This window comes from Perca flavescens, chromosome 24 (genome assembly GCF_004354835.1).
Source record: "Perca flavescens isolate YP-PL-M2 chromosome 24, PFLA_1.0, whole genome shotgun sequence".
NCBI classification, from domain to species: domain Eukaryota; kingdom Metazoa; phylum Chordata; class Actinopteri; order Perciformes; family Percidae; genus Perca; species Perca flavescens.
In genome coordinates this window covers 15,584,032-15,611,091 of record NC_041354.1, presented here as the reverse complement: position 1 = coordinate 15,611,091, position 27,060 = coordinate 15,584,032, and the positions used below count along the sequence as shown (strand labels likewise).

At 41.4% G+C, this 27,060-nt stretch overlaps 3 protein-coding genes and 7 non-coding genes across 10 annotated transcripts in view; 2 read left to right on the top strand and 8 right to left on the bottom strand.

The window, feature by feature from the left end:
• LOC114550677 (zinc finger protein 2 homolog) overlaps positions 1-27,060 on the top strand; it is a 393,410-nt gene that overhangs the window by 51,236 nt on the left and 315,114 nt on the right. The gene's annotated exons all lie outside the window — the stretch shown is intronic.
• The window catches only part of LOC114550699 (zinc finger protein 271-like), a 160,025-nt gene that overhangs the window by 14,495 nt on the left and 118,470 nt on the right, over positions 1-27,060 (top strand). The window lies entirely within an intron of this gene.
• Positions 3,186-3,258, bottom strand: trnat-ugu (transfer RNA threonine (anticodon UGU)). Its single transcript has one exon. It is a non-coding gene; the product is annotated as a tRNA-Thr (tRNA).
• trnat-agu (transfer RNA threonine (anticodon AGU)) lies at positions 3,768-3,841 on the bottom strand. The gene has a single exon. It is a non-coding gene; the product is annotated as a tRNA-Thr (tRNA).
• On the bottom strand, positions 4,452-4,524 carry trnat-cgu (transfer RNA threonine (anticodon CGU)). Its single transcript has one exon. It is a non-coding gene; the product is annotated as a tRNA-Thr (tRNA).
• On the bottom strand, positions 10,530-10,602 carry trnat-cgu (transfer RNA threonine (anticodon CGU)). The gene has a single exon. It is a non-coding gene; the product is annotated as a tRNA-Thr (tRNA).
• Positions 11,010-11,082, bottom strand: trnat-ugu (transfer RNA threonine (anticodon UGU)). Its single transcript has one exon. It is a non-coding gene; the product is annotated as a tRNA-Thr (tRNA).
• On the bottom strand, positions 13,642-13,714 carry trnat-cgu (transfer RNA threonine (anticodon CGU)). The gene has a single exon. It is a non-coding gene; the product is annotated as a tRNA-Thr (tRNA).
• Positions 14,127-14,200, bottom strand: trnat-agu (transfer RNA threonine (anticodon AGU)). The gene has a single exon. It is a non-coding gene; the product is annotated as a tRNA-Thr (tRNA).
• Positions 19,951-27,060, bottom strand: part of LOC114550714 (gastrula zinc finger protein XlCGF57.1-like) — a 42,010-nt gene continuing 34,900 nt past the window's right edge. The window contains exon 3 of the mRNA XM_028571495.1: positions 19,951-21,705. Within this exon, the coding sequence (XP_028427296.1) occupies positions 21,269-21,705 (437 nt within the window). The 3' untranslated portion in view covers positions 19,951-21,268. The remainder of the gene's footprint in view (positions 21,706-27,060) is intronic.

Genomic DNA, 27,060 nt, shown 5'->3' with positions numbered 1-27,060 from the left:
CTTATTACTTGGATACCATCCATCCATCCATCATCATCATCATCCGCATATCGGGGTCGGCTCACAGGGGCAGCAGCTCCATCAGGGGGGCCCCAAAGTTCCCTTTCCTGAGACACATTAGCAGAGCTGACTGGGGGATCCTAAGGCGTTCCCAGGCCAGGACGGAGATAGGCTCGTTCGAGATGAGCCAGGTCCGCGCAGAATCGATCGCCCGCTGCATGCCAGTTAGATTCGTGTCCGACTTGATCCCGACTTTCTCTGACGTCATTCATACATGGGCCCCAATAACCCTAGTGACATCAGGGCGGCCGCAGGTTTGAGACGCTGGCAACGCAGCTGGGAAACACCTGCCTCTCAGCTCATCTAACAGCTGATTGGTTCAGAATTGACTCAACATGATGACTTTTTGTATAAACTTTTTATTTATTTTTTAATTTGAGGGATTTTAATTGCTATTTGTCTAACTTAAAGGCTCATTCTGTACAGAACACATGTTGCGTGGCTGGTAATGACGTTTAGAAATCATAGAGACTAAATCCATTGAGATTACAGATCATCTAAAGTCTCTTCATTAAGATCAGCAACAGATCGCATGTAGAGCATTTTGATAGCCAATCTGTCACAAGAGTTTTTCTTTGACTTCCTGTTCAGCCTGAAGGCTGCTAGAATTGGCTGGAAACTGTCCGATCTTACCCCGGCTGCTGCCACCTGCTTTAAAGGTAAGACGCAGTTCATCTTGAACGGGCCTAATCTCTCCGCTTAGTCCTGGGTCTTCCCTGAGGCCTCCTCTCAGCTGGAGGTGCCTGGAACACCTCCTTGGGGAGGCATCCTTACCAGATGCCCAAACCACCTCAACGGGCTCCTTTTGATGCAAAGGATCAGCGGCTCTACTCCGAGTTCTTCTCAGATGACTGAGCTTCTCACCCTATCTCTAAGGGAGACGCCAGCCACCCTTAAGAGCTTGATTATCTGATAAATGAATTAAGACAATGAATCTAGACAACTTCAACTTCACATGAAAAGATAAGCATCATTATATAAGGAGAAGTGACAGAAATTCACATCTTGTGAATATATTTGGGTTTTGGGACAGGTAAAACAGGCAATTTAAACACCTCACTTTGGACTCTGACAAAATTCGCGGTACACTTTTCTCTGTTTACTGGTGTTTTATAGACTCAATTATTTTTTCTTTCAATACATTCATCAACAATAATATAATGGTTAGTCGCAGCTGTAACTCTGTCTCTTCTGACAGACTCTGCTGATGTTAACACGTCTACCGGAAATAATAAGAACACACCGACAGCATTAATATCATAGGGACCTCTCAGCCTGCCCTGGTTGTCATGGTGTCAAGATGTTCAATACCAGTAGTGGAATGTAATTTAGGACATTTACTCAAGTACTGCACGTAAGTACAAAAGTTGAGGTACTTTACTTGAGTCTTTTCTTTTCATGGCACTTTCTACTTTTACTCTACATTTCAGAAAGAAATATTGTTCTTACTCCACTACATTCATCCGACAGCTTTAGTTACTAGTTACTTTACACATTACGCACGCATAACATATGTAGTTTATAAAATACTTTATTTTATTATAAATTGAAGCACCCGACATTAGTTAGGCCTACTATACAGCTGATATAACGATTAAACACGTAGTTGATTGACAGAAAAGTTTGGATTGTGTCCAGCTTCTAAGATATGGAGGATCTTTTCTGCATTGAGCACTTTTACTTTTAATTTTGGATCATACTTGGGTTTTAAGCTTAAATTGTTAAAGGTGCCCTTTTATACTTGCAGTTTTTGAAATCTGTTAGGTCCATATGTGTTTGTGTTATGTGGTGAATGTGAAAATGAACTGCTGCCTCCTCTGTCAGCTCTAGCCACTGGAAAGAAATAAGCAGAGAAATCAGACCAATTACAAAAGCTGGTCGGTCTGACATCATATCGCCTGAGGTCATTACTATTCATGAGCTCGCCCAGTTGCGCAGGGTAAAGGATGCTGATAGCCAGGCTTTCATTGGCTAGCTATTAGCCAATCAGATTCAAACAGCTTAGCTTGTTGAATATTAATGAAAACTGGCAGAAATCTGTCTTCCTGCAGGCTTTCTATACCACACTAGAATGGCTTTAAACAAGGTAACCAAGGCATTTTTTCCACAAAAAAAGTTACAGAGTTCATGGTAGAACTTCTGACCTTACCACAAAGTAATGAAGTACGTGTGGCAGGGCACCTTTAAACGTCCAATATGTAATACATGTACTGTAATAAAACAAAAAAAAACGACCACAATCAGTCATCAGATAGCCTAAAATACAAGCAAACCAAACAAAGTGTCCTGGGGGCACTAAAAAAGATGTACTAAAATGATTAAAATCCCAAAACCACTAAACTAAGGCAAAACAGCAGCTGACAACCTACAATTCAGACAGAAGATTACATTAATGACAAGTTTAAAAGCAGTGATCAATGTGTGGTAACATTTAGCTCAGGTAGTGATCAGACTTACTGTGTTAAGTTACTCATACCTTCACTCAAATGTGTAGGATCAGTAGGCTAAGGGAGAGTTCATCATACATGCAGGGGAGCTTGGTATCCCTTCCAGGCCCAGGCAGACAACAGTCAGGCAGGCAGCAGACTGCTGCAAAATTCAGTATTTGAAAACACCTTGAAAGCATAAACAGACTTAACACAACTACCTACCTAAAAGTCACAGAGATGGTCCCATGTGGCAACCAATGGGCAGAGACAAAGCCAAGAGGCAGCCATGATGATACAGTTGCCTTAAGGCGGTTACACACCAACCAGACGGCCAACCATCGGCAGAAAAAAGTGCCTCAGAACACACCGAAGAGACGAGACGTAATACGTCTCCATAACAGCAGGCGGCGCTAATCTGTAATGTTGCCCAAAAAATGAAAACCGGCAGCTGATTGGACGAACGTGTCACGTGAGTTTGTTTTCTCCGGAAATTCAAAGCCAGACTGTCATGGTGGCTCGTTCAGAATACGATCTCATATTGGACTAAAATAGGTCACCGAAACATGTTTCTGAAAACATTTTAATCGAGAACTAGGCCGTGCAGTTGCTGAATCTGTCTTCATTTCAGCTCAACAAAGGTCAGTTTGAAAGATTTTCATCAGATTTTGAGAGACTCTAGTCACACACACAACAATCAGGCACTGCTGGGATTTGAACCCAGGATCTCCTGTTTACAAGACAGGCACTTTAACCACTAAGCTACAGCGCCTCACACACTTGAAATAAATGGTTTGTTCACTTTGTCGGAGCTGAACGTGGCCCAGGTGTACACCAGGACCCTGTGAAATGACTGTTGGGTGTGCTTTAAGGTGCATGTGATGCTGACTGAGGTCAGAGGTGAAATAAACTTGAACTTTAACGGCCAAGACACTCAATGGACCAACTGCCTGATATTATTAGACTTCCTTATAGAGTGGAGGAGAGGTAATAATTATAGATCATATATACTAGTTTTTATCAAAACTGCATAATTAGGCCAAATGAACACAAATGGCTGATGAATAATACTAAGGTGTGTATTGTAGCTTAAACTTGTATTGCATGTGTTTTTATGTACCATCTTAAGTCAACGTTAATGTAGTTTTTCTGTGTATATTTAATATGCCACGGAAAATCGTTTCTTTTGCAATCCTTTTTTAACTTTGTCATTTGCTACCAGGGTAGCATGGGGACTGGGTCCACATGCTGATGCTAACAGAGGTAACCTCTGCAACAACAAGGTGCTGCTGGGATTAGAACCCAGGATCTCCTGCTTACTAGACAGGCACTTTAACCAACTAAGCCACAGCACCTCCTTAGGTAACGTTGTTTTTAGCGGTTCCTACCGTAATTCTAAGCCGAGGAAGTGTGTCTGTCTGTCTGTCGGGTGGAGAGGACGGAGAGGTTGTTGTCCTTTTGGCGGTTCCTACTGTAATTCTAAGGCGAAAAAGTGTGTCTCTCAGTTGGTGCGCACGGGCTTCTATGACTGTCAATATAGCCAGTATCTGGGGTGGCCTGATACTGGCTCCATCTCTCTCCCCCCTTCGTGTCTATCTGCTGTCACTATAATAAAGGGAAAAGCCCCAAAAAAATAACCTTAAAGACTATAGCCAGTATCTAACATTAGCTACTGTCAACAGTACAAGCGTCTAGCAACGTTGTTGTGGATGCTGCGGTCTCAGCCTCGTAACCTCTGAGAACTTTGAGTCTGGGGAGGAGGTGGCAGGGGAGACGACTCTCTCCAGTATTTTGAAATTGTACTCTAGTAACTATTTTAAACACTAGCTGTCAGTATTATATATTGCACCTTTAATATCCTAATGTTACATATAACTTTTCAGAAAAGCAGGAATTTAGTTTGCTGTCCATGTGGAAAACTGTATGTGAATGACAACACTGTGTTAAGGTGGTCAACTGATAATCAGGCACTGCTGGGACTTGAACCCAGGATCTCCTGTTTACGAGACAGGCACTTTAACCACTAAGCTACAGCGCCTCTTGTGTATGTAAAATCGATACAGTGTTGTTCATGTCACAGACTGTTTCCCCTCTCTTTCTCTGTCTTTCTGCGTTGTTGCCATGGTGATGCCCTCCCTCTCCCGGCTCCTGATTGGTGCCAAGCTGGTTCACCTGCTCCCAGCTGCACACCTGCAACCCATCCACTAATCAACGCCGCAGCGTAGCAACCACTCACTGCTGACCACATCCTTGGCCGTTTCTCAATCTCAAGAATTCAAAGGACTGACTTGTGTTCTTGGGGAGAACAACCTTGCTAAATATTTTTGGAAGAATGGACTCACAAGTTCACAAACAAATAACACGCTGTTAACAGTTTGAGACGATGCGTTCTTCCTGTTATTGTGCAACACCCCCAGCACAGAGCCTGCAGTGCCCCAAAATAACAGCTAGAAATAAAAACCACAACAATATAACCACTTTATATTTAAACAAGCTCCGGACAAGAAAACTTCATAACATTACATATATTGCAATAATATTGTATTATTGTATTGTATTTTTGTTTATGGTTTAGCTCAAACACCCCTTACTTATTCACAAGAGTGGAACGTGATCCCTACTATTATTACTGTATTAGTTTTAGTCAGTTAAAAATTTGTAAAAAAAAATAAAAAAATAAGCATGCGGGTATGAATGGGTATAAACTGGCGTGTCCTAGTTGTTCCTATTAATGTTATGTGGAATTATAATTTCTATATTATTGTAATGCACTGTAAATGCCCAGGGAAACAGATAGAAATTAGCAATTAAAGCTGCGAGCAGCAATGGACGGGCCCGAGCGCCTCTGCGCGCATCGGGGTTACTGGGGGACTTCCTGTTGGGTTTACGGTATGGCTCTAATGAAGTGTTTTGTACATCTTGACATGTTACATATCTGTACCAAGTTTCGTGAGTCTACGTTAAACGCACTGCAGGGCTCAATTTTCTTAACTTTCTAGGGGGCGCTAGCGAGCCATTTTTGTGCGCCTATTCCCGAAATTTGGTGAGTTTTTGAATATATTAAGCCCCTCAAAAAGCCAATTCATTTGACGGGAAAATAAAAATAATAATAGAAACAATAATTCCTTCAGTTTCAATAGGGCCTTCGCCGCTGTCGGCGCTCGGGCTCTATATATAAATATATACATATAGCCTACATAGTCATAATTTAAACAAGTCCGAAGATAAACGGCTATCTCTCTCTCCCGCCTTTGCCTGTTGTGATGTGTGTGTGTGTGTGTGTGTGTGTGTAACTGCCGGCTAGTGAGGTTGTTAGGCCGCAGGCGATTGTGGAGTTTTACTCCGAAAAGGCGGTTAACCATAAGTTCCCGTTAATCTTATGATTCATTTCAATTTATTGTTATTTATAGTGAATTTTCACCATGGACCATGGTCTCAGAACACTTCACAACAACAAAAAAAGGAAGGAAGTGTAGTAAAACATTTTAAATGAAAAAAAAGTAAAATACATTTAGACTTTATGGACTCACGGCCGATTAAAACCCAACTTTTTTATAAGTTGGCTGTAAAAGTTTTAAACTCTGTTGAGAGTTTTTGAATGACAGATGTTCAGATGAGATCTTCAGTGTAACATTTCATAGATCCTTTCAATTATTTCATTATCAATTACTATTTACACATCTGTATTTATAGTAAAATATATAGTAAAAATCCAAATATCATGAATTTAGTTCCAAATATCATCTTGGTTGTGTGCCACACCTCTCAGACCTCAATCCCCCCCAAAATAAACACACTAGTGAACAGCTGCTTCAGTCTGAATGAGTCCTCCAGCCTTCCTTAAGTACAGGGGGCGGAGCCAACCACTAACTATAAAATCAGGATCACCTGAGTAGAGCAGACAGGGAGAAGCTAAACAAGGGGGGAGCTTGTAACACTCAGGTGGTGGGTCCTCATGTGTGTCTTTAAGTTTCCACTCTGTATAAAATCTTTCTTACAGATTGAGCAGCTAAATGGTTTCTATCCTGTGTGGATTCTCATGTGTATCTGTAATTTTCCACTCTCTGTAAAAGCTTTCTTACAGACTGAGCAGCTAAATGGTTTCTCTCCTGTGTGGCTTCTCATGTGTCTCTTTAAACTTCCACTACCTCTAAAATTGTCCTTACAGACTGAGCAGATGAATGTCTCTCTCCTGTGTGGATTCTCATGTGTGTCTTTAAATTCCCACTCTCTGTAAACGCTTTCTTACAGACAGAGCAGCTAAATGGTTTCTCTCCTGTATGATATTTCATGTATCTCTTTAAACTTTCCTTCACTGTAAAAGCTTTCTTACATATTGAGCAGATAAATGGTTTCTCTCCTGTGTGGATTCGTATGTGTTTCTCTAAATGTCCACTCACTGTAAAAGCTCTCTTACAGACTGAGCAGCTAAATGGTTTCTCTCCTGTGTGGATTATCATGTGGATCTTTAAACTTCCACTCCATATAAAAGTTTTCTGACAGACAGAGCAGCTAAATGGTTTCTCTCTTGTATGAGCTATCATATGTGTCTTCAGACTTGTCTTCCGACAAAATCTTTTCCCACACTCAGAGCAGCTAAATGGATTCTCACCAGCACTAAATCTCGAATCACTGATAGGGACTTCATTATTTTTCATAGAGTTTAAACCTGACTGAGGTTCTCTGGTCTCCTTCCAATCATCACTGTCATCAGTCTCAGGTTCAGAAGAGTCTCCAGTCTCGTCATCAGTATCTGGTTGTATATGTGTATCTGGATCTGATTTCATGGCTGGTTCTGGTCCTCCACAGTCCTCTCCATCAGCTTCCGTTTTTATCTCTTGTGAGAACTGAGGTTTCTTTTCATCATCTTCACTCTTCACAGGGACAGGAGTGAATGGGAACTTGGTGGTATCAGCCTCCTCCAGCCCTTGAAGCTGCTCTTCATCCTGCCTGATCCGGAGTTCCTCCTGTTCCTCTTTAATGTGTCCCCCACACATTTTTGTGTCCTCCTGGTCCAGACTGGAGCTCCACTCCTGCTGATGTTCTTCACCAACAATCACTTTCTGGACATCTGAAGGTAAAGCTGAAACACAAACTAACAGCTATTAATGTGAATCTTAACAATAATTTGATGAGTAGCTCTATTCACTCTCATAATAAATAGGGGTGTCAGGATTTTCAATTAAATCTTCAATTGAAAGATTTCTTTCGCTGCACTGACACTCACAATAACTAAGGGGGACATGAATGCAATATGAGTTTACAAAGGGTCAGCTGAATGCACCATGAAGTCCAGTCGGAGCCAACAAGCTTTAACAATTGGTTGTTTACATAACTCACAGGAGAAGGCAAACACTGGTAGCTCAAAAGAAGCATGAGGATTGTCCAGTTCTGTTGTTTCTGGGGATGCAACAATTATTGACTTTGTTGGTATGATTATGGTCTGAAAAATAATCACATTTCAGGATTGTTACATTCAATATTTCACTGCTAATGTATGAAATCACATGAACAGTGTAGATTTTAATTTGTTATGTATTGCTGCCTTTTGAAAAAGAAATAACAGTAACAGTTTTTAATGTTTTGAAAATGATTATATGATCAACCTTTTCATTTACATTAATTTGAAAAGATTAAAAAATAAAAGGCAAATCAGTCACACCACCACCAAAGGCCAAATTTGCAACAACAGTGTTGTCCTTAAGAAGAAGTTGGACCTTTTTATGGCTAGAAACTGCCCTGCTAGCTAGTGTGTCTAAACGTTGGAGGAGCTGCTAGACAAGATGCACCACTCATGGGGAGATTAGCAGCATGTTGGATAAGCATTTATTTACAATCATAAATCATACACTTGTCAGACAATCAGGCGAAAACGCAGGTCTTTCCATTTATTGTGAATGCCTGCAACAAAAAGTTGTGAATGATTCCTCTTTTGGAGAAAAGCAACCAAACATCCCCCTAAGGTGGACAATTAGGTTACCGCTGATCATTCTTGTCAGTCTGCTTTTCACTTACCAGGAAACATCTTTGCCTTTACTGCTGCCACAAAACACTATGAAGGTACAAAACCAAACACAAGCACTGAACTGCCCAGGAGTTTGTGCCGATTGTTTCCTGCCATACTTAAGAGCAACCTGCGGTTCTATTTTGCTTGGTGTGCTGATCGGCGATCATTAATCGACGATTGAAGGAATGGTTGGTGAATGGTTTTGATCTGCATATATTAAAGTGATTTTAACTGACTTAGTATCAGAACTATATTATCTAGAATCTGAATAGAACAAGAGTATATAACGTTACAGTTGGCTAAAGGCTTCCCATTGATTCTTCCCTGACTGAAATTAAATTGATAAGGGGTGAAATGCTTGTGTTTACCTCAGACATTTTTCTGCCTTTGCTGTTGTCACTAGCATTGTAAATTAGTGAGCAACTAGCAGTAAACATGGCTAACTTTAGCAAAGTTACTTTGCTTTTGTTACCCTCGATTGTTAGCAAGCTACTAACCCAGGGTAACGCTAATTGTAATGCCTCATAAAAATAAATACAAAATTCTAGGCTGAACAGACAGTAATGACGTTATCGAAGTTATAACGTTAAACTTACCGAACAACGGTAACGACTGGATTTGAGTGAAGTGGAAGCCCGGGACTGTCAGTCAGTAAACGAAGAAGTGATGTCTTAAGCCCCGCCTTGATGAGATGTCTGACATTTCCAACTGAATAAAGACTGGGGGGGCACGGCCCTGTTTTGCTGGCACATTGAATTGCCAATTGAATAAAGACACCAAAAAAAAAACATGGCAATATGAAATGCAATTAAGCTTTTAAATTTTTATGATAATAACAAAAAAAATAATTGTAACTGAATTAAGGATTGCACTGAAACTTTGCATATTGAATTGTCAATCGCAACATGGGAGGAGCTGTAGAAGGCAGAGCCACAGCGGCTCAAGTATATGATGCGTTTCCCAGCCCATGAAACACACTTCACATATGGGGCACAGCATGTCCACTGTACTCAATGCGTGGAACCTTAGAGCACATTCTGAGCTGCTGCTCAAAGGCACTGGGAGAGGGAAGACACAGGTGGAAACATGACCAGTTGCTGAAGGCCATCGTTGAAGCCATTGCTGCAGGAGTCGAGTGGGCCAAGCGCTCCCGCTCCTCCAAGCAAGCCATCGCCTTCATCAGAGCTGGAGAGCAGCCAAGACCAGCTGCAAAAACATCTGCAGGCATCCTGTCCACTGCGAGGGACTGGCAGCTGTTGGTGAACCTGGAGCAGGAACTCAAGTTCCCTAACCACATTGTGACCAGCACCTCAAGACCAGATATTGTTTTCTTGTCTGAGTACACCAAACAAGTGGTTCTGTTAGAGCTGGAAGAGGCCTTTGAAAGGAAGCTCGCCAAGTACGAGGGACTGGTCAGCGAGTGTCGACAAGCCGGATGGAAAGCAAGGTGTCTCCCAATAGAGGTCGGAAGCAGGGGCTTTGCAGCCCGATCCCTGTTCAGAGCCTTCAGTCTGTTAGGAATCAATGGACTGAGGAGGAGAAGAGCCATCCACAATACCACCGAAGCGGCAGAGAAAGCCTCAAGATGGCTATGGCTCAAGAGAGGGGATCCATGGGGGCAAAGTAGCTAGATTCGCCAAATGGACACAAGCTGGGGTCTGATCAGCCTCAGCTGGGTCGCCTGGATGAGGGTGTATGATGAAAGATCCGAAAACACTTACTTACCTTGAAGCAGACATGTGTAGCTATGCTTATTAATCTTCTAGGGATTTAGCTGTGAGTGAGGTCTCCCACACCGCTTAATCCATTGTCGGCATCTTTCCGCTTGGGTCTTGGGCTTTGGAAAGGCGAAAAAAACAACCCCTCCCTCTAAACTTTTGGGGTACCTGGTGTCAGACTTGCAGGTGCCATAGGCGCATCGTTTCACCATCTTGCTGAAATCGCAATGTTTGACGGGGGTCCTTCTCCTTAGTTACAATTGCTGAGCTAGGATTTATCTAATCCAATAAAGTAAAATAAATAATCAATTGACAATCAGGCACTGCTGGGATTTGAACCCAGGATCTCCTGTTTACGAGACAGGCGCTTTAACCTCTAAGCTACAGCGCCCCTTACAGGTTAACCACAAGGTTATTTTTGTCTTGGCTGAATGTGGCCCAGGTGTACACCAGGACCCTGTGACATCACTGTTGGGTGTGGTTTAAGGTGCATGTGATGGTGACTGAGGTCAGAGGTGAAATAAACTTGAACTTTAACTGCCAGGGCTTTTAAGGCATCGACTGCCTGATATGAGCTTCTTCCAGGCTCTTCCTTACAGAGTGGAGGGGAGGTAATAATCAATTTACTAGTGAGCCATGTGTCGCCAATGCGCACATCGCTTTGAATTATGTTTTAATACTTGTTTTTTATTTTGTCTCATGATCGCTTCCCACGGCCAGGGTTGCAACTGAAATAATAGGCTAAAGTAATGACAGTTGACAACACTGTGTCGAGGTAGTCAACCAATGTTGACCTCCAGGCACTGCTGGGATTTGAACCCAGGATCTCCTGTTTACAAGACAGGCGCTTTAACCACTAAGCTACAGCACCTCTTGCTTTTGCTTTGTTTTGTTTTGTATCAAAAGAGCATAATTACGCCAAATGAACACAAATGGCTAATGAATAAACTAAGGTGTATATTGTAGTAATACCACTGCAGCTAACAGGCCTATCGTGGGATATTTAAACAGTAAAACTAAAAACTGTTGTTATAAACTTGACCGAGAAAACATAACTTGACTTTTAGCTTCTGAAATAAATCACAGAAGTTACGCCGATGACTGCTGTCCTCGTGCGTCAATGAACATGTAATATGTACAGTAGACTTATAGGCCCGACACGTTCTGCCTATCTTGCATCCATTTAACAATTATTTACATACAATCATCCTAATCGGGATTCATGTGGAGAAATATGGGCAGGAGGGTGAGCATGATAATAAACTTTATTTGCATAACACCTTTCGTACACCAAACAGCCTAACGCTCAGTGCTTTATAATGACGAAATGACATGCATTGAGTGCTTTACATGAAACAACATAATTAATGCTGAATAAGATAGGAAATAAAATGGTGATGCAGTAACGTTTTCCACCGGGTTGTCCACGTTTGTTAGAGCCAGCATGAAACGCGCCAATAGCATTGGCCGCCGCATAATCACTCAGCACCGCTGTTGTCTTTTCCTAATGCCTTTTGAATTCTCCTTCACACCTTTCCTTGCCCTCACGACGTTTACTATACTCTACTATATTTATTAATTGAATGATTAAATAAATAAGGTAGTGTCTCCAAACTTACCTACATTGTAACTTGTCTCATGCTAGTTGTACTACAGCACTTTTTAAAAATAAGTAAAATTAAATTTTTGTTGTATGTCTTTCCGGTGTTGTAATTTGTAGACGTCCCTAAGCACTTGTTTTATTGCCGGTAGCATCAGCAGCAGCAGCAGCACTGTATACACTCTTGGATCCATTAGCGCCTGCGCTAAGCTATTACTATACTAAGCTAAGCTATACTGCTGATAACGCTACTCTAAGCTAACTCTCCCAAATATTCGACCCAAGTGAAAAAAAGCTTCTGGGGGGTTGTTTCGCTCGAGGTCGTGGTGCAAAGGACCCTAGGGTGAAATTACTCCGAACCATCACTTTAAGGGAAAGTGGTTAGTAAAGGACATAGGAGGTAAATGTTGACTTTTCGCCGGCAGCCTCTCCTCCCCTGTGCTGGGGCCTCATTTATAAAACCTGTCATGCAAGAAAAAGTTGCGTGAAGCAGGGTGAAAATTGCCGTCGCAACATTCCTCGCGATAGCCGGGATTTATAAAGAATTTCCAAGCGTAAAAATGTTCCCAGTTTTCCGCACACCATTTGACCACGCGTGTGATCGTGCGTAATGCTCCCAAGGTTTTGTAGGAAATTTGCTGTTCCTCCGCTATTCTCCCCTGCCTCTCTCCGTGAAATGCGTTCTTTGTTTGATCTGATTTGATTGAAAATCTTGTTTCTATTTTTTTTTACCTTTTTAATAATTGAATTTCCTTGTTTTCTCACAAAAATCGAAAATGATCATATGACCATAAATGGGATCTCACAGGGGTAAATGGCAAATATGAACCATGAATGATGTAGTCCTATGTATCATTGGTAATTGAGCTAAATCTTTTACATTACATTATTAAGTTTGTGTAACAAAAATATGAACACTACACAAGGGTTTCGGCTTCCAAAGAGGATTTTGTTTCGATGTCCTACCTCTGTTAGGAGCACATCGATCTCACAATCACTGAATCGTGTTTTTTTCCCCCCATTTTTCCGTTTCGTGATTGGTGATCAAGGGCTCCTTTCAATGTTGTAATATTCATTGATTGATTAACATGGACCTTATTAGGACAAATATGGGACGACCTCGGGAGGAGCGTGAGGCTCGTGCAGGACCGCATAAGGTAACGCACGTCCGTATTTATAACGAGAAGATTGGTACCGGTGTGTGCCGCAAGGTGTTAAAAATCAGAATATTGTCTTTTTTTGTGCATGAAATCTTTCAGAACAGAATATACGCACAGTTTTATAAATGAGGCCCCTGGTGTCGGTGTGTTTGATTGCAGGAGTGGAGCCAGCTGTGGGGGAGTCAGGAGTCCAGCTGCACCTCGTCAGCAATCAGCCTCTGCTTTCTACTGTACACCTGCTTCCTCCTGCAGCTCGGCGTCAGGTTGGAGACAAAAACGTTACCGGAGGACCAGGCTGATTACAACGTGTAGCCTGTTCAGCGGCCGTAGCCGACAACGGTGAGTTATTTTAAGCCGAGAGAGGGGGGGGCTGTAAAGCGGCAACAGAGGACCATGAGTGAATAAAATGTGTTCAGTCTGGTAGAGAGGACCTACTGTAATTCTAAGCCGAGGAAGTGTGTCTGTCAGTTGGGTAAAGAGCTCTGTGCTCCTATGACTGCCAATATAGCATATATCTAACGTTAGCTACTCCGCTGTGAAGTAATGTCTGGCTATGTGGGACAAGCTTCTGTGAACTTTGAGTCTGGGGAGACAACAGTACTGCAGTAACTATTTTAAACACTAGCTGTCAGTATTATATATTGCACCTTTAATGAATCAACTGACAATCAGGCACTGCTGGGATTTGAACCCAGGATCTCTTGTTTACGAGACAAGCAGTTTAACCTCTAAGCTACAGCACCACTTGCGGGTTAAACACACGTTTAGCTCATTTTGTCGGGGCTAAAGGTGGCCCAGGTGTACATCACTGTTGGGTGTGGTTTAAGGTGCATGTGATGCTGGTTGACGTCAGAGGTGACATCAACTAGAACTTTAACGGCCAGGGATTTTAAGGGGCCGACTGCCTGATATGAGCTTCTTCCAGGCTCTTCCTTACAGATTGGAGGAGAGCTAATAATCAATTTACTAGTTTTTATCAAAACAGCATAATTAGGCAAAATGAACAGAAATGTCGGATGAATAAACTAAAGTGTATATTGTAGCTTAAACTTGCATTGCTCTGCATTTCATGTGTTTTTATGTACCATCCTAACTCTGCGTTAATGTAGTGTTTCTGTGTAATTGTAATATGCTGATTGGATGCTAACAACAACACGGTGCTGCTGGGATTTGAACCCAGGATCTCCTGTTTACTAGGCAGGCACTTTAACCAACTAAGCCACAGAACCTCCTTGAGGACTTCTGGAATGTTAAGTCTTAATTTCTCTTTTTCCTTATATAAGCTGTATAATATACACTATACTGACTGATTGATACATTTTCCATTCACTATATTTTGCTGAGGTTTGCACTGTTTAAGTCCCCAAGAACATTGGGCCTCGTTCACCAACCGTTCTCACGAATAAATGTGTTCTTAAACCCCATTTGCGCACTTCCTTCATCAGCTTCCAAGCCGGCTCCGGTGCCCCAGAGCCCGGGCGCAGCGCTGCTGACCCTCGGTAATACAGCCTCCAGTAAAAGTGAAAATGTTTGGTTTTTATTATTCCCGTTTTTAAAATCATAGTTGCCATCTGTTTCTCTCCACAGCGCCGTTTCCTCCTCCGCCAGGCTGCGTAAGATGCGTTCATATCTTATTTATTTGGCTGGACCTCTTCACATCTCCTCCCCAATTTCGCTGCTTCACACACTTTATTTGCTTACTTGTATGGTTAAAGAAAGAAAAAGAAAACGTCTTAAAATACATCTATGAATAAAACCAACCACATTCCAATTCTAACAACATATTTCCGTTTTATGCTGGTTAGGATGGGAACTTCTTTTAAAAGCCAGGCCTTGTTTGTGGTAGCGGACATCTACTTTTACTAAAGTAAATATGTCTCTGGTTATTTGTACTTTTATTTATTTATTTATTTGTACTGAGATTCAGGACTTCCTCCTCCACTGCAATGTACAAGTCGGCTGCGATTCCTAACAACCATCTCTTGAAGGCAGTCCCCCGCTTCCCAGGAGGTGTCATGTCCTTATATGGGAATTTGTTTTCTTATGCTAATTAGCAACAACTGCCACGCGCTTTCAATTACGAAGACGTGGGATTCATCAATCCTAAGAACACAGGTGCGAACAATTGTGTTGTTTAAGAACACGTCATGAATCCAACGTAGACTTTTTTTAGGGACTTTCTTAAGAACATATCTAAGAGAAAAAGAGGGTTAAATAAAATGGGTAGTAAAGTTAGAGGACATTATTGTTAGAATTCCAGACATTAATCTTGATCGCTATAAATGTGCGTGTACTTTCGTTTGAAAAAAAACCGACCCGAATCGGTGCAGGCAACACGGAGTAGCTACGTGTACGAGCTCCCACTGAGCTACAACGGCAGTTGTCCGGGCAGGTTTCAGAGTGCCTTTGTGCCTCTTAACAGACACAAAATGCAATTAAAATGTCTGTGCAACATGAACAGGGCCCTTAAGTGACAACAAGATGCGTTTTCAACTCAGACATTGTTTCAATTCACCTACCCTGTCTCTATTCTGCTGGTAGCTAGCTTAGTGTTATGAGGAATTATCATTTCTATATTATGGCAGTGCACTGTATATGCCCAGGGACAACCAATAGAAATTAGCAATACAAATTAGAAACGTTGGTGGCCGCCGTTTAGTCTACACAACATGCCATGTTATCACTTTACGTGGAACCAAAAAAGGTATGAACTAAATACTAAATCTAATGTATTGTATATAGCCTATATATTCATAATTGAAACAAATCTCCCAAAGATAAACGGGTATCTATCTCCCCCGTCTTTGGACTTGTCATAGTAGGAACAGCACAGCTGAAATTGATAACCTCAACGATGGCTCAATTCCATCAGGTGTCCCAGTAATCTATTTCAGTGAGTCAGCATGCACAATACCAGGGCCTCTCCTAAGTGGAATGTAGCCATCAGTAATGGTTTTGAATACATCTGGGGCCTCATGTATAAACGTTGCGTACGCACGAAAAGCTTGCGTACGCTGGTTTTTCAACTTGACGTGAGAATGTGCGGGCCGTCCGCAAATTTTTTTCTGGCTCTGTAACGTGGCGAATTCTAACTGAAAAGTGCCGAAAATCACTAAACATTACAAAATAAAGTTTCCACTGCAGTTACTGGCATACGTCTGTAATGTTGTCTATGAAAAAAAAAAAATTATATCCGCTGATACTCCATAAAAGTTTGATCATTTATGTGGACAATGTTTCACATCTTTCACACAACGGTTTAATTTGCAGGTTACGTAATCTCTGTTAAACATGAGGACAGAAAATGATTGATAAATCCACTTCGAAAATACTTTCAGTCATCCTATTTCCCATAGATGAAATATCTTTCTCGCGGAAAATGCAGTAGTGTCTAGAGCAGTGGTTCCCAACCTTTTTTCCTTGGCGCCCCCCCTACTCATGTCTAAGAAAAGCTGAGCCCCCCCCCCGAAACCGAAGTTGAGGTAACTCTCGAGAGCCTTACTTTCTTTTTTGATACAGAGCAGTTATCAGCACTGTTTCTCCGCCATGTTTCATTCATAAAATAGTGATGCCGTGGCGGCAGGAAAAATGAGGATACAACAAAATATATAGTTTTCATACTGACTTTTGTATACATTAGATATTCTAGTGTATTATCATAATTTGTTTAACATTTTTTTTACCTCAACCTCAAACCAGATAAAGACTTGCGCCCCCCCTGTGATCTTTGCCGCCCCCCCTGGGGGTGCCCGGACCCCAGGTTGGGAACCACTGGTCTAGAGTCTTTAGTTGCTGAGGCTCAGACATCCAAGTCGCACAGGAGGCGGGACGCACGGATCCATCTCCCCAGGAACAAACGCTGTGACGGGCGGACTAACTCATGTGATGAGTCATTAATCCCATGGATGATTTGTAGGCTATAAAGTGAACAAGGTGTACCCGGTCCACCAAAAAATGGGCCGTCTTGACTGTCTTAATTCTGCACATATTTGTGTTACTGTAGTCCTATTTACTATTTCATTATTTCATCCATGCGTGGCACAGCGGATCTGTGCGCACTGTCACCTGCCGTGGAGACGCTGGCCTCACTAACCTCTCCTCTGAGTCAGGTCTCCCTCGCGCTGGACTCAGCTTTACTGAGCTACTAACACTTAATAAATAAAATAAATGGCATTACATCAGTGACTTCAAACTGCTTATTATGCGTAATTTGGACTGACACTGAGATGTATGTTGTTCTGTAACTGGTGTGGCGCTGCCACTATTCTCTTGCTTTCCACTTCGACATTAAACTTTATTTTATTATTATTCTTCCATGGTTCGGTGCATTCACCGCCCGGTCACCATTTGCCATTCTGGGCATTTTCTTTTATTGCTTATCCCAGATGACAAACCTCCAAACGGAACATTTTTTTCTCGCCTCCACCTCCGCGATCAGCACCTCAACCTCAGTTAGTGAAGTTTTTTTTTTTTTCGTCTGCAGCGGGATAACCTGTTGTGATTGGACAAAGAATGACGTCGGGGGCGCATTTATAGTAATTTCCATATTCATTTATGGGAGGAGGCAAGGCGGTCACTCATTCATGTGCGCTCAATTTCACGTTGATTGTCATGTATAAAGGAAAGGTGCGCAGGACCTGGCGTACGACCGGTTTTATACATGTGAATATTTCTGTGCGTAGGTACTTTTCAAGTTTTGGCCGTACGCCGTCTTCTGGTATGAAAACTGCGCAGTCTTTTATACATGAGGCCCCAGGGCTTTTCCTACTACGACATGTCAACATGTCTGCCGTGAAAAAGGTCTATTGTGGAGTTCAACTCCGAAAAGGCAGTTGACCACAAGATTCCCGATAATCTTATGATGGACATGTGTTGTGATATTTAAACAAACGATCCGTCAACGGCAAAATAAAGACCTCTTATTTACGACACCGGTCTGAGAGACCTCCAGCTTACAGCGGGGTCTCCAAGCGGGACTGTCCGAGCGATGACCTAGCGGACCCGGCTGGCGCTAGCTGGCTGTCGCATCACTTTATGGAGCTTCTCAACTCCGAAAACTTTGGAGCAAATTGTCAATACGGTAACGATTTTCGTAAGACTGCCTATATTCTAAATCCACACAGTTGATCGCTTGCGTCAAACGTTCTCAGAAGTGAATGTAGTGATGAATAAGATGGTGACAATTCAAATTGTCCCGCTGTTGGTCCGTCTACGTATCGGAAACCCGACCCTCGTTGGGTGCCGAAATGAATGTTGGGATACGGTGCTGCCGTGCAGTTCATACAAGTTACCAACCAATGCATCCTTGGTAAAATGGGCGTGTGGAGAACATTTCCGTGAATTTGAACATTTGTGAATGCAAACTTGTGTATTGGGACAGTACTTTGGTCACAGAAGATGACGTTTCACAGGGACACAAGTCCATAGAAGAACACAGATTGAGAAACGCCCCTCATCTTAGCTACAGTGGTAGTGGCACAGCTTAGTCACTTGAACTTTGCATTTCAGTTTTTTTTTCCCCCATTCCTGGCCGAGTGGTTCGGGCGTTGGACTTGAAACTTCAAACGGGTCTCCTCACGCATGTTTGAACTCTGCTCACAGTGATATCTTACTTCAACAACATCATACCTGCAGAGCTTGAAATAATGATTATAATTTTTATTCATAGAGGACTTTTCAAAATCCACGCTACAAAGTGTTTTACAAAACAGAAAAATAATACATGACAACATCAGGATTAAAAGACTATTAGGTGTTTAAAACCCTGTACAATGTAAGGAAGTGTAGTAAAACATTTTAAAAGAAAAAGACAAATACATTTGGACTTAATGGACTCACATCAGGATTATAAAAATATACAGTACTGTGCAAAAGTCTTAGGCAGGTGTGAAAAAATGCTGTAAACTAAGAATGCTTTCAAAAATATAAATTGTTTATTTTTTATCAATTTACAAAATGCAAAGTGAGCAAACAAAAAAAAGAAAAATCTAAAAATCCCATCAATATTTGGTGTTACTACCCTTTGCCTTCAAACCAGCATCAATTCTTATAGGTACTTGCAAAAAGTCAGGGATTTTGTAGGATTGTAGTCAGGTGTATGATCAACCAATTATAGTATATAGGTAGTTATACTGGATCAGTAAGGTCTCTCCCAGACAAATATTTCAAAGCTGACTGGTGTTTCAAGAGGTGCTGTTCAAGCTCTTTTGAAAGCGCACAAAGAAACGGGCAACGTTGGGGATCGCAAACGCAGTGGTTGGCCAAGGAAACTTGGTGCCGCAGATGGAAAAACACATGAAGCATATTTCCGTTCGAAATCGGAAGATGTCAAGCAGTGCCATCAGCTCAGAACTGGCAGAAACAAGGGGGACCCAGGTACCCTCCCCCCATCTACTGTCCGGAGAAGTCGGGCCAGAAGTGGGTCGAGTCCGTCTGGGATAACATGAAGCCTACATCCACAGAAGATCTGTGGTTAGTTGTCCAAGATGTTTGGAACAACCTACCAGCCGAGTTCCTTCAAAAACTAAGAATTGATGTCGTCTTGAAGGCAAAGGGCGGTCACATCAAATATTGATTTTGATTCTAGGGCTGCTCCCTCTTAGTCGATTAGTCGACTAATCGGTCGTTTTGGTCTGAGTCAACTTAGAGTTCTTTAGTCGATTAGTCACTTTTGATGCTTTTTTCATGCTGAATGTCTTATTTACAAGAAACGTTCGAGCACATCTCTGGTAAACACAAGAATTAAAGTGGGGCTTTTGCACGACTCTTTGCGGAGAAAATTATCTAAAAATCAACTAATCAATGAGTCAATACAATTGAATGAGTTAGTTGACTAAGAATTTCTTTAATCGAGCACAGCCCTATTAGATTCTTCTTCCGTTCATTCACTGCATTTTGTTAATTGATGAAAATAAACTATTAACCCTTCCATTTTTGAAAGCATTCTTAGTTTACAGCATTTTTTTCATACCTGCCTAAAACATTTGCACAGTACTGTGTATATCTGAAGACTATTAGGTGTTTAAAACCATGTACATTATGTAAGGAAGTGTAGTAAAACATTTAAAAAAAAAATTAAAAAAAAGACTCACGCCCGATTAAAACCAGACATTTTAATAAGTTGGCTGTAAAAGTTTTAAACTCGGTCGAGAGTTTTTGACTGTTCAGATGAGATCTGCAACATTTCATAGACTCTTTCAATTATTTTGTTATCAATTACTACTTATACGTCTGTATTTATAGTACAATATCCAAATATCATGAATTTAGTTCCAAATACCATCTTGGTTTTTTTGCCGTACCCCTCAGACCTCAATCACCCCAAAAAAACATACACACTGGTGCACAGCTGCTGCAGTCTGAAAGAGTCCTCCAGCCTTCCTTAAATACAGGGGGCGGAGCCAACCACCAACACAGGGATTTAAGTGAAAAACAATCGTTACGAGGACCACAATGGAAATAAGTTTGTAACTTTCTTGTGTTATCCTCGACAGTTCTGTTAAATGTGCAATGTCTCTGTGATGGCATCTTGATATGCATTTATTTCTGTTACTGTCTAACAAATCAAATCAAAATCTTTTGGGGGAACTTTTTTTTCAGGCCAAGTCATGGGCTGTTCACATCTACCTATACAGATAGCACCCCTTTTGGTGATTAGCACATCCGGGTGATACCGTCAAATGTGTGTTAGCATGTTGGCTGCGTTTCAAACATACCCTACCAAAGGTGGAGCACCGCCGACACCGTCATCGTCATATTCACAACCCTCTCTCTCCGTTGCTAGCTGATCAGGAACCGGCAGGCGGGTCTTCCAGCACCCCAGTTTCATTAGTGCTAGACTGACTCGCACGCCCATCCGCTTGTTGTGCCAACTTCAGCCACATGGCTGTCAGCCTCGTCCGCCAGCTGGTCGGCATCTCTGGCCAGACCCTCAGACACTTGCCCCTTCTAACGTTAGCTCGTTAGTAGCACAGTATGAGACGTTTGCTTTTCTTTGCTGACAACTGATTGATTTGCGCCCGAGCTTGGATGTTTAGGGCCAGAGCTTTGTCTATGTCCACGGATTTAAGATAAAACACCACGTTACGCCGTTATTATTGACAGCCTAGCTGCATCCATGTGTCGCGCACCCCGCACTCACAATCGATCATACCCCAAAAAGTTCAACAGATTGGCCTACCTTATCAGCTGTCTTGGTTGTGTCACTATAATCCTAACAATTGTAGTTGCCTTTAAAAAAAAAAAAAAGAAGTGATACATCCGTTGTAGCCACTAAGAACTTTAATCCCTGCTATTGATCAAATCAGGATCACCTGAGCAGAGCAGACAGGGAGAAGCAAAACAAGGGGGGAGCTTGTAACACTCACGTGTTGGGTCCTCATGTGGTTCTGTAATTGTCCACGCTCTGTAAAAGCCAACCTACAGACTGAGCAGCTAAATGATTTGTCTCCTTTGTGGATTCTCATGTGTCGCTTTAAACTTCCACTCAATGTAAAAACATTCTTACAAACTGAGCAGCTAAACGGTTTCTCCCCCGTGTGGCTTCTCATGTGTATCTTTAAACTTCCACTCGCTCTAAAAGCTTTCTTACAGATGGAGCAGATACATGGTTTCTCTCCTGTGTGGATTCTCATGTGTGCCTGTAAGTTTCCACTCTGTACAAAATCTTTCTTACAGATGGAGCAGCTAAATGGTTTCTCTCCTTTGTGGATTCTCATGTGCATCTGTAAGTTTCCTCTCAGTCCAAAAGCTTTCTTACAGACTGAGCAGCTAAATGGTTTCTCTCCTGTGTGTATTCTCATGTGTGCCTGTAAACCTCCATTCCCTTTAAAATCTTTCTTACAGACGGGGCAGCTAAATGGTTTCTGTCCTGTATGAGTTCTCATGTGTCTCTCTAGATTTATACTGGTGACAAATTTTTTCCCACACTCACCAGTAGTACATCCTGAATCACTGACAGGGATTCTATCATTATTCAGAGAGCTTAAACCTGACTGAGGTTCTCTGGTTTCCTTCCAATCATCACTGTCATCAGTCTCAGGTTCAGAAGAGTCTCCAGTCTCGTCATCAGTATCTGGTTGTGAATGTGTATCTGGATCTGATTTCATGGCTGGTTCTGGTCCTCCATCAGCTTCTGTTTTTATCTCTTCAGTTTGTCTTTGATGAAGCTCTGAGAACTGAAGTTTCTCCTCATCATCTTCACTCTTCACAGGGACAGGAGTGAATTGGAACTTGGTGACATCAGCCTCCTCCGGCCCTTGAAGCTGCTCTTCACCCTGACCGATCCAGAGTTCCTCCTGTTCCTCTTTAATGTGTGGGGGCTTTGTGTCCTCCTGGTCCAGAATGGAGATCAACTCCTGCTGATGTTCTTCACCAACAATCACTTTCTGGACATCTGAAGGTAAAGCTGAAACACAAACAAACAGCTATTAATGTGAATCTTAACTAGGGCTGCCGCTATCGATTATTTTAGTAATCAAGTATTCTACCGATTATTCCATCGATTAATCTGATAAGAAATACTTTTGTTTTATTGAAGAGCAATAATTAACAATAGTTTGGTTAAACTTTCGGAACAAGCTAAATTTGTATTGCCTACATTGCTTACAATATCATATCTCAAAAAGCTAAACATATTAAGTGCATTCAAGTGCCATATTACATTGTTCTTTTAAAGAAAACATTTTTTCCATATGACATCAACCTCAAACTAAGGCATAGGCTTACATTAAACATACATAAACATTAGATTAAGTTGTGCAACTTAACTTTCAGTTTCAACCCGAGACTGATCTGTATATAGACCTATATGTAAATATTAGTTATACTCAACCTATTTTCATTTATATATTTGATTACAATGCTAAACAGCTCTGTTATAGTTATGCTAGTAGATCATTGATCAGCGGTTTCTCCGTAGAGAGAGAACGAAAGTGGTGCGCAACAATCAGCTGTTTTTCCGAAGGGATAGTCAACGCGTCAGCTCTTTAGGTTAAATTGTGGTCACCACTACGTATTTTCTTGTCTTTGTTTTTGGTAGTTGTTGTGTTTGGTGTAGTTTTATCGTCCATACCACCCTGTGATTTACTTTTTTCGGGTCCTCTTCTTGGAATGGAGGAAAGGTAGACTCAAATGTTTTCTGTGGAGATGCTAAAGCACTGACGTCGTGCTATTATCGTGGTAAGCTAGTTCAATTTTGCAGTAGACACACTGCACAGAGTTTTCGTTTTAATTACGTTTGAACTGATTCCAAACTTTGGACACTTTCTGTCGTTTTCCCCAGCCTGTCTCTTCTCTTAGCCCCTTGCTATTTACAGTACAGGCCAAAAGTTTGGACACACCACCTCATTCAATGCGTTTTCTTTATTTTCATGACTATTGTAGATTCTCACTGAAGGCATCAAAACTATGAATGAACACATGTGGAATTATGTACTTAACAAAAAAGTGTGAAATAACTGAAAACATGTCTTATATTTTAGATTCCTCAAAGTAGGCCTGCAAGATTCAGGGAAAAATATGAATCACGATTTTTTTAGCTTAGAATTGATATCACGATTCTCTGCCACGATTTTTTTCTCACGATGTGTAATGTTTATTGCACACATGAACCATGACAAAACAAAACAAATTGGCAGGAACAAAGATAGATTTTTAGCACCTATAGCACATTGTGCATCACCACAAGCCTACATAGAGGCTTCAATGAATAAAGAAAATAAAGTAAATACTGCCCGTTTAAGTACAGTAGGCTACCAACAATAGTGACCTAACATATTGAACTAAATATGGCCCTGATACAGGCTCTATCTGAACTCCTTGAACAGGTCTTTATATAATTAAAAAATGTCAACATGCTGCAGCTACAGCTTCAGTCTCTAGAGAAATGGAGTTTGTAAATTGCCAATTAAGTACAGTATCTAAAACAATGATTTCTTAGCACACTCTTTAAATGCTTGACTTTTATAGAATTAACATTCAAGTGGCCATTCAAGTAGGTTACCAAAAATAGAAGTTTAACGCACTGCGCTGAATATGGCCCTGAACATGGCTGTAAATCGGCTAACTGAAACGTCTTTCGGACCTCTCGCCTCGTACGGCTTCATCGTATTGCAGTTTGCGGTGACGTGTGAGACTGAAATTCGTCGTCTTGCTTGAATCCGAAATCCTTCCACACCACCGAATGCGAGCCTTTTTTCGGAACGAGTTCGGTTTGAGACTGAGTGGTTGGCTGATTCTTGTCACTAGTATGGGGGTTTTCATCAACATCAGTTTATTTCTGAACTTCCACGCTCGCTCGACAAGTGAAACACGTGACTAAAAGGCGCTTTGTCATTGGCGGAGGGTGAAGCCCTGAACTGTGTGAGAGATGTCCTACCAAAAGAAAGGCCGAACATGCCCCAAATTTTTTAAAATTATTATTATTTTTTTTTATAAATTAAAGTAATTTAAATTTTTTATCCTGAACAGGGTGAATCGAGATTGCGATTTTATAACGATTTATCGTGGAGGTTTAATAGCCACCCTTTGCTTTTTCAATAGCGCTGCAAACCCTTGGTGTTCTCTCAATGAGCTTCATGAGGTAGTCACCTGAAATGGTTTTCACTTCACAGGTGTGCCTTGTCAGGGTTAATTAGTGGAATTATTTCCCTTATTAATGGGGTTGGGACCATCACTTGTGTTGTGCAGAAGTCAGGTTGATACACAGCCGACAGCCCTATTGGACAACGGTTAGAATTTATATTATAACCAGCATATTTTTGAACCAGTTTTTTTTTTTCATATATGAAAAAAGATGTAAAAAAATAAATAAAAAATTGTTTTACGAAATGACATAAATAGCTTTATTTGGAAATAATAAGTCATTCTCGAGTACTGGGTATTTTTGTAGGGGAGTGCCTCTACATGGAACATAAAAATGAAAAAGGAACTCTTCTAATGCGACCCATTCTTTGTTGAACTTTAATGCTTTACAGACACCAAAGCAAGTAAGGCTGTGACTGCTCTTCGGAAGAGATTTTGGAGAGGGACATTAGGTAGATCAATACCCTGGTTGACTATGTTTCCAGCGCCGCGGCTCCGTACCGTAACGTTAGTTGGGACAGACGCCTTGTTTCTTTAGGCTAACTATGTTAGCTTTAGCCTGGCTGGTAGCAGCTTTCGGCGGTGAAAAATGTCCGGGAGATGTCGTGATTAAGTTGCATTAATCAAGTGATTTAGTTCGTCTTTGCAGCGAACATAAAACACGGACAACTGTAGCTTCACTTCCCATAAAAAGTATGTGCATCACTGTGTCAGCTGAGGCTTACAGTACTTTTCTACACACGGAGAGCCTCACGTCCCATAACAAACCCAGTCGGACTAACGTTACGTCACATACACACGCTGCCCACATGGCCCCCTGTCTTAAAGGGGAAGTGTCAGGCTGCTAACAATCATGTAAAAGGAAAGTTTACTTTCTGATCAAGCAGCAAAAAAGTTTTAAGAGGACCGTAGCCCCTGTCTGACATTATTTAGGGGCACATGCAGAAAATGTAGAATCGACCCGCAACGCAATTTTGGACATATCCCACATTTAAACTGCATTATTGATTAATGCTTTGGTAATAAATACAGAAACTCCAATCTGCTGTCATATATTGTAATTCACAGTCACTGAACTTTATTTTAATGGTGCTTAACAAATGAGCATTCAGAAATGTAAATTATTATTATTGTCATGTAGGCCTACTGTATTATTGCCTCTTCCTCACATAGCTCTTTACATAAATATTTTTTCTACTAACTAACTAACAGTTGACATAGAAACGATGAGGCCTACTTTCACTTAGCTACGGCGCGCAGTAAAGTCAATCAGATGTCCGTGATCTGCGTGACGACGGTACAGTGGGACGTTTGCCTTCAACAGAGCGACAGTAATAACCTAACATACCATCATTACTGAGATTAAACTACGTTCTCGGTTAGGTTTGCACTCGATAACGCAATGAACAGGTGCGCAATATTAGCTCACACATAAAATAGCCCCCTTGTAAATAAGCCTACTGTTGCTGACGCACGCGCACACACACACACACACACACACACACACACACACACACACACACACACACACACACACACACACACACACACACACACACACACACACACACACGTCAACAAACTTAGTCCAATGAGAGGAGATAGTGCTCGCTCGAGACCGCTGTGTCCACACACACACACACACACACACACACACACACACACACACACACACACACACACACACACACACACACACACACGTGTCAACAAACTTAGTCCAATGAGAGGAGATAGTGCTCGCTCGAGACCGCTGTGTCCACTAGTAGGTAGTAGGGCTGCCACCTCTTAGTCGATTAGTCGACTAATCGGTCGTTTTGGTCTTAGTCGACTAAGATTTTTTTATTTGATAATAGGGCTGGGCGATATAGCTGAAAACTGTATCGCGATATAAGTGTTTCATAACAGTCGATAGATAATTATTGATATTTATGACCTATTTAAAATAAGGACCAGGATAAAAATATATTAAATTTAAACATTTTTATTTTAAACTTAATTTAAAATTGATTATAATCCCCTCATTTATAAAAGCAGAAATGTCAACACAACCATGGAAAACACTCAAATAATTAAAATGTAAACATAGGTCTAAAATCACAATGAACACTTAACAATTGTCTCTTAACATTAAGGTGCAAACTTAAAGAATAAGTAAGAAATGCTTAATAAAGTGTAATAAAATAGTGCAAAATGTTAAATATAAGAAACCTGAGAAGAACTATTTTCTGTAGGTTTAGTGCTAGGTTGGTAACCTGGCTTCTGGACAGTGCTCAGCATGTCTGCCTTCATTATTTCTTTGTATCGTTTAGTAGTTTAGCGCTGATGCAGAGTACCTCTCCATGGTGGTCTGCTGCTTGTAGTGTTTAGTAAGGCGCTGATGCAGAGTACCTCTCCATGGTGGTCTGCTGCTTGTAGTGTTTAGTAAGGCGCTGATGCAGAGTACCTCTCCATGGTGGTCTGCTGCTTGTAGTGTTTAGTAAGGCGCTGATGCAGAGTACCTCTC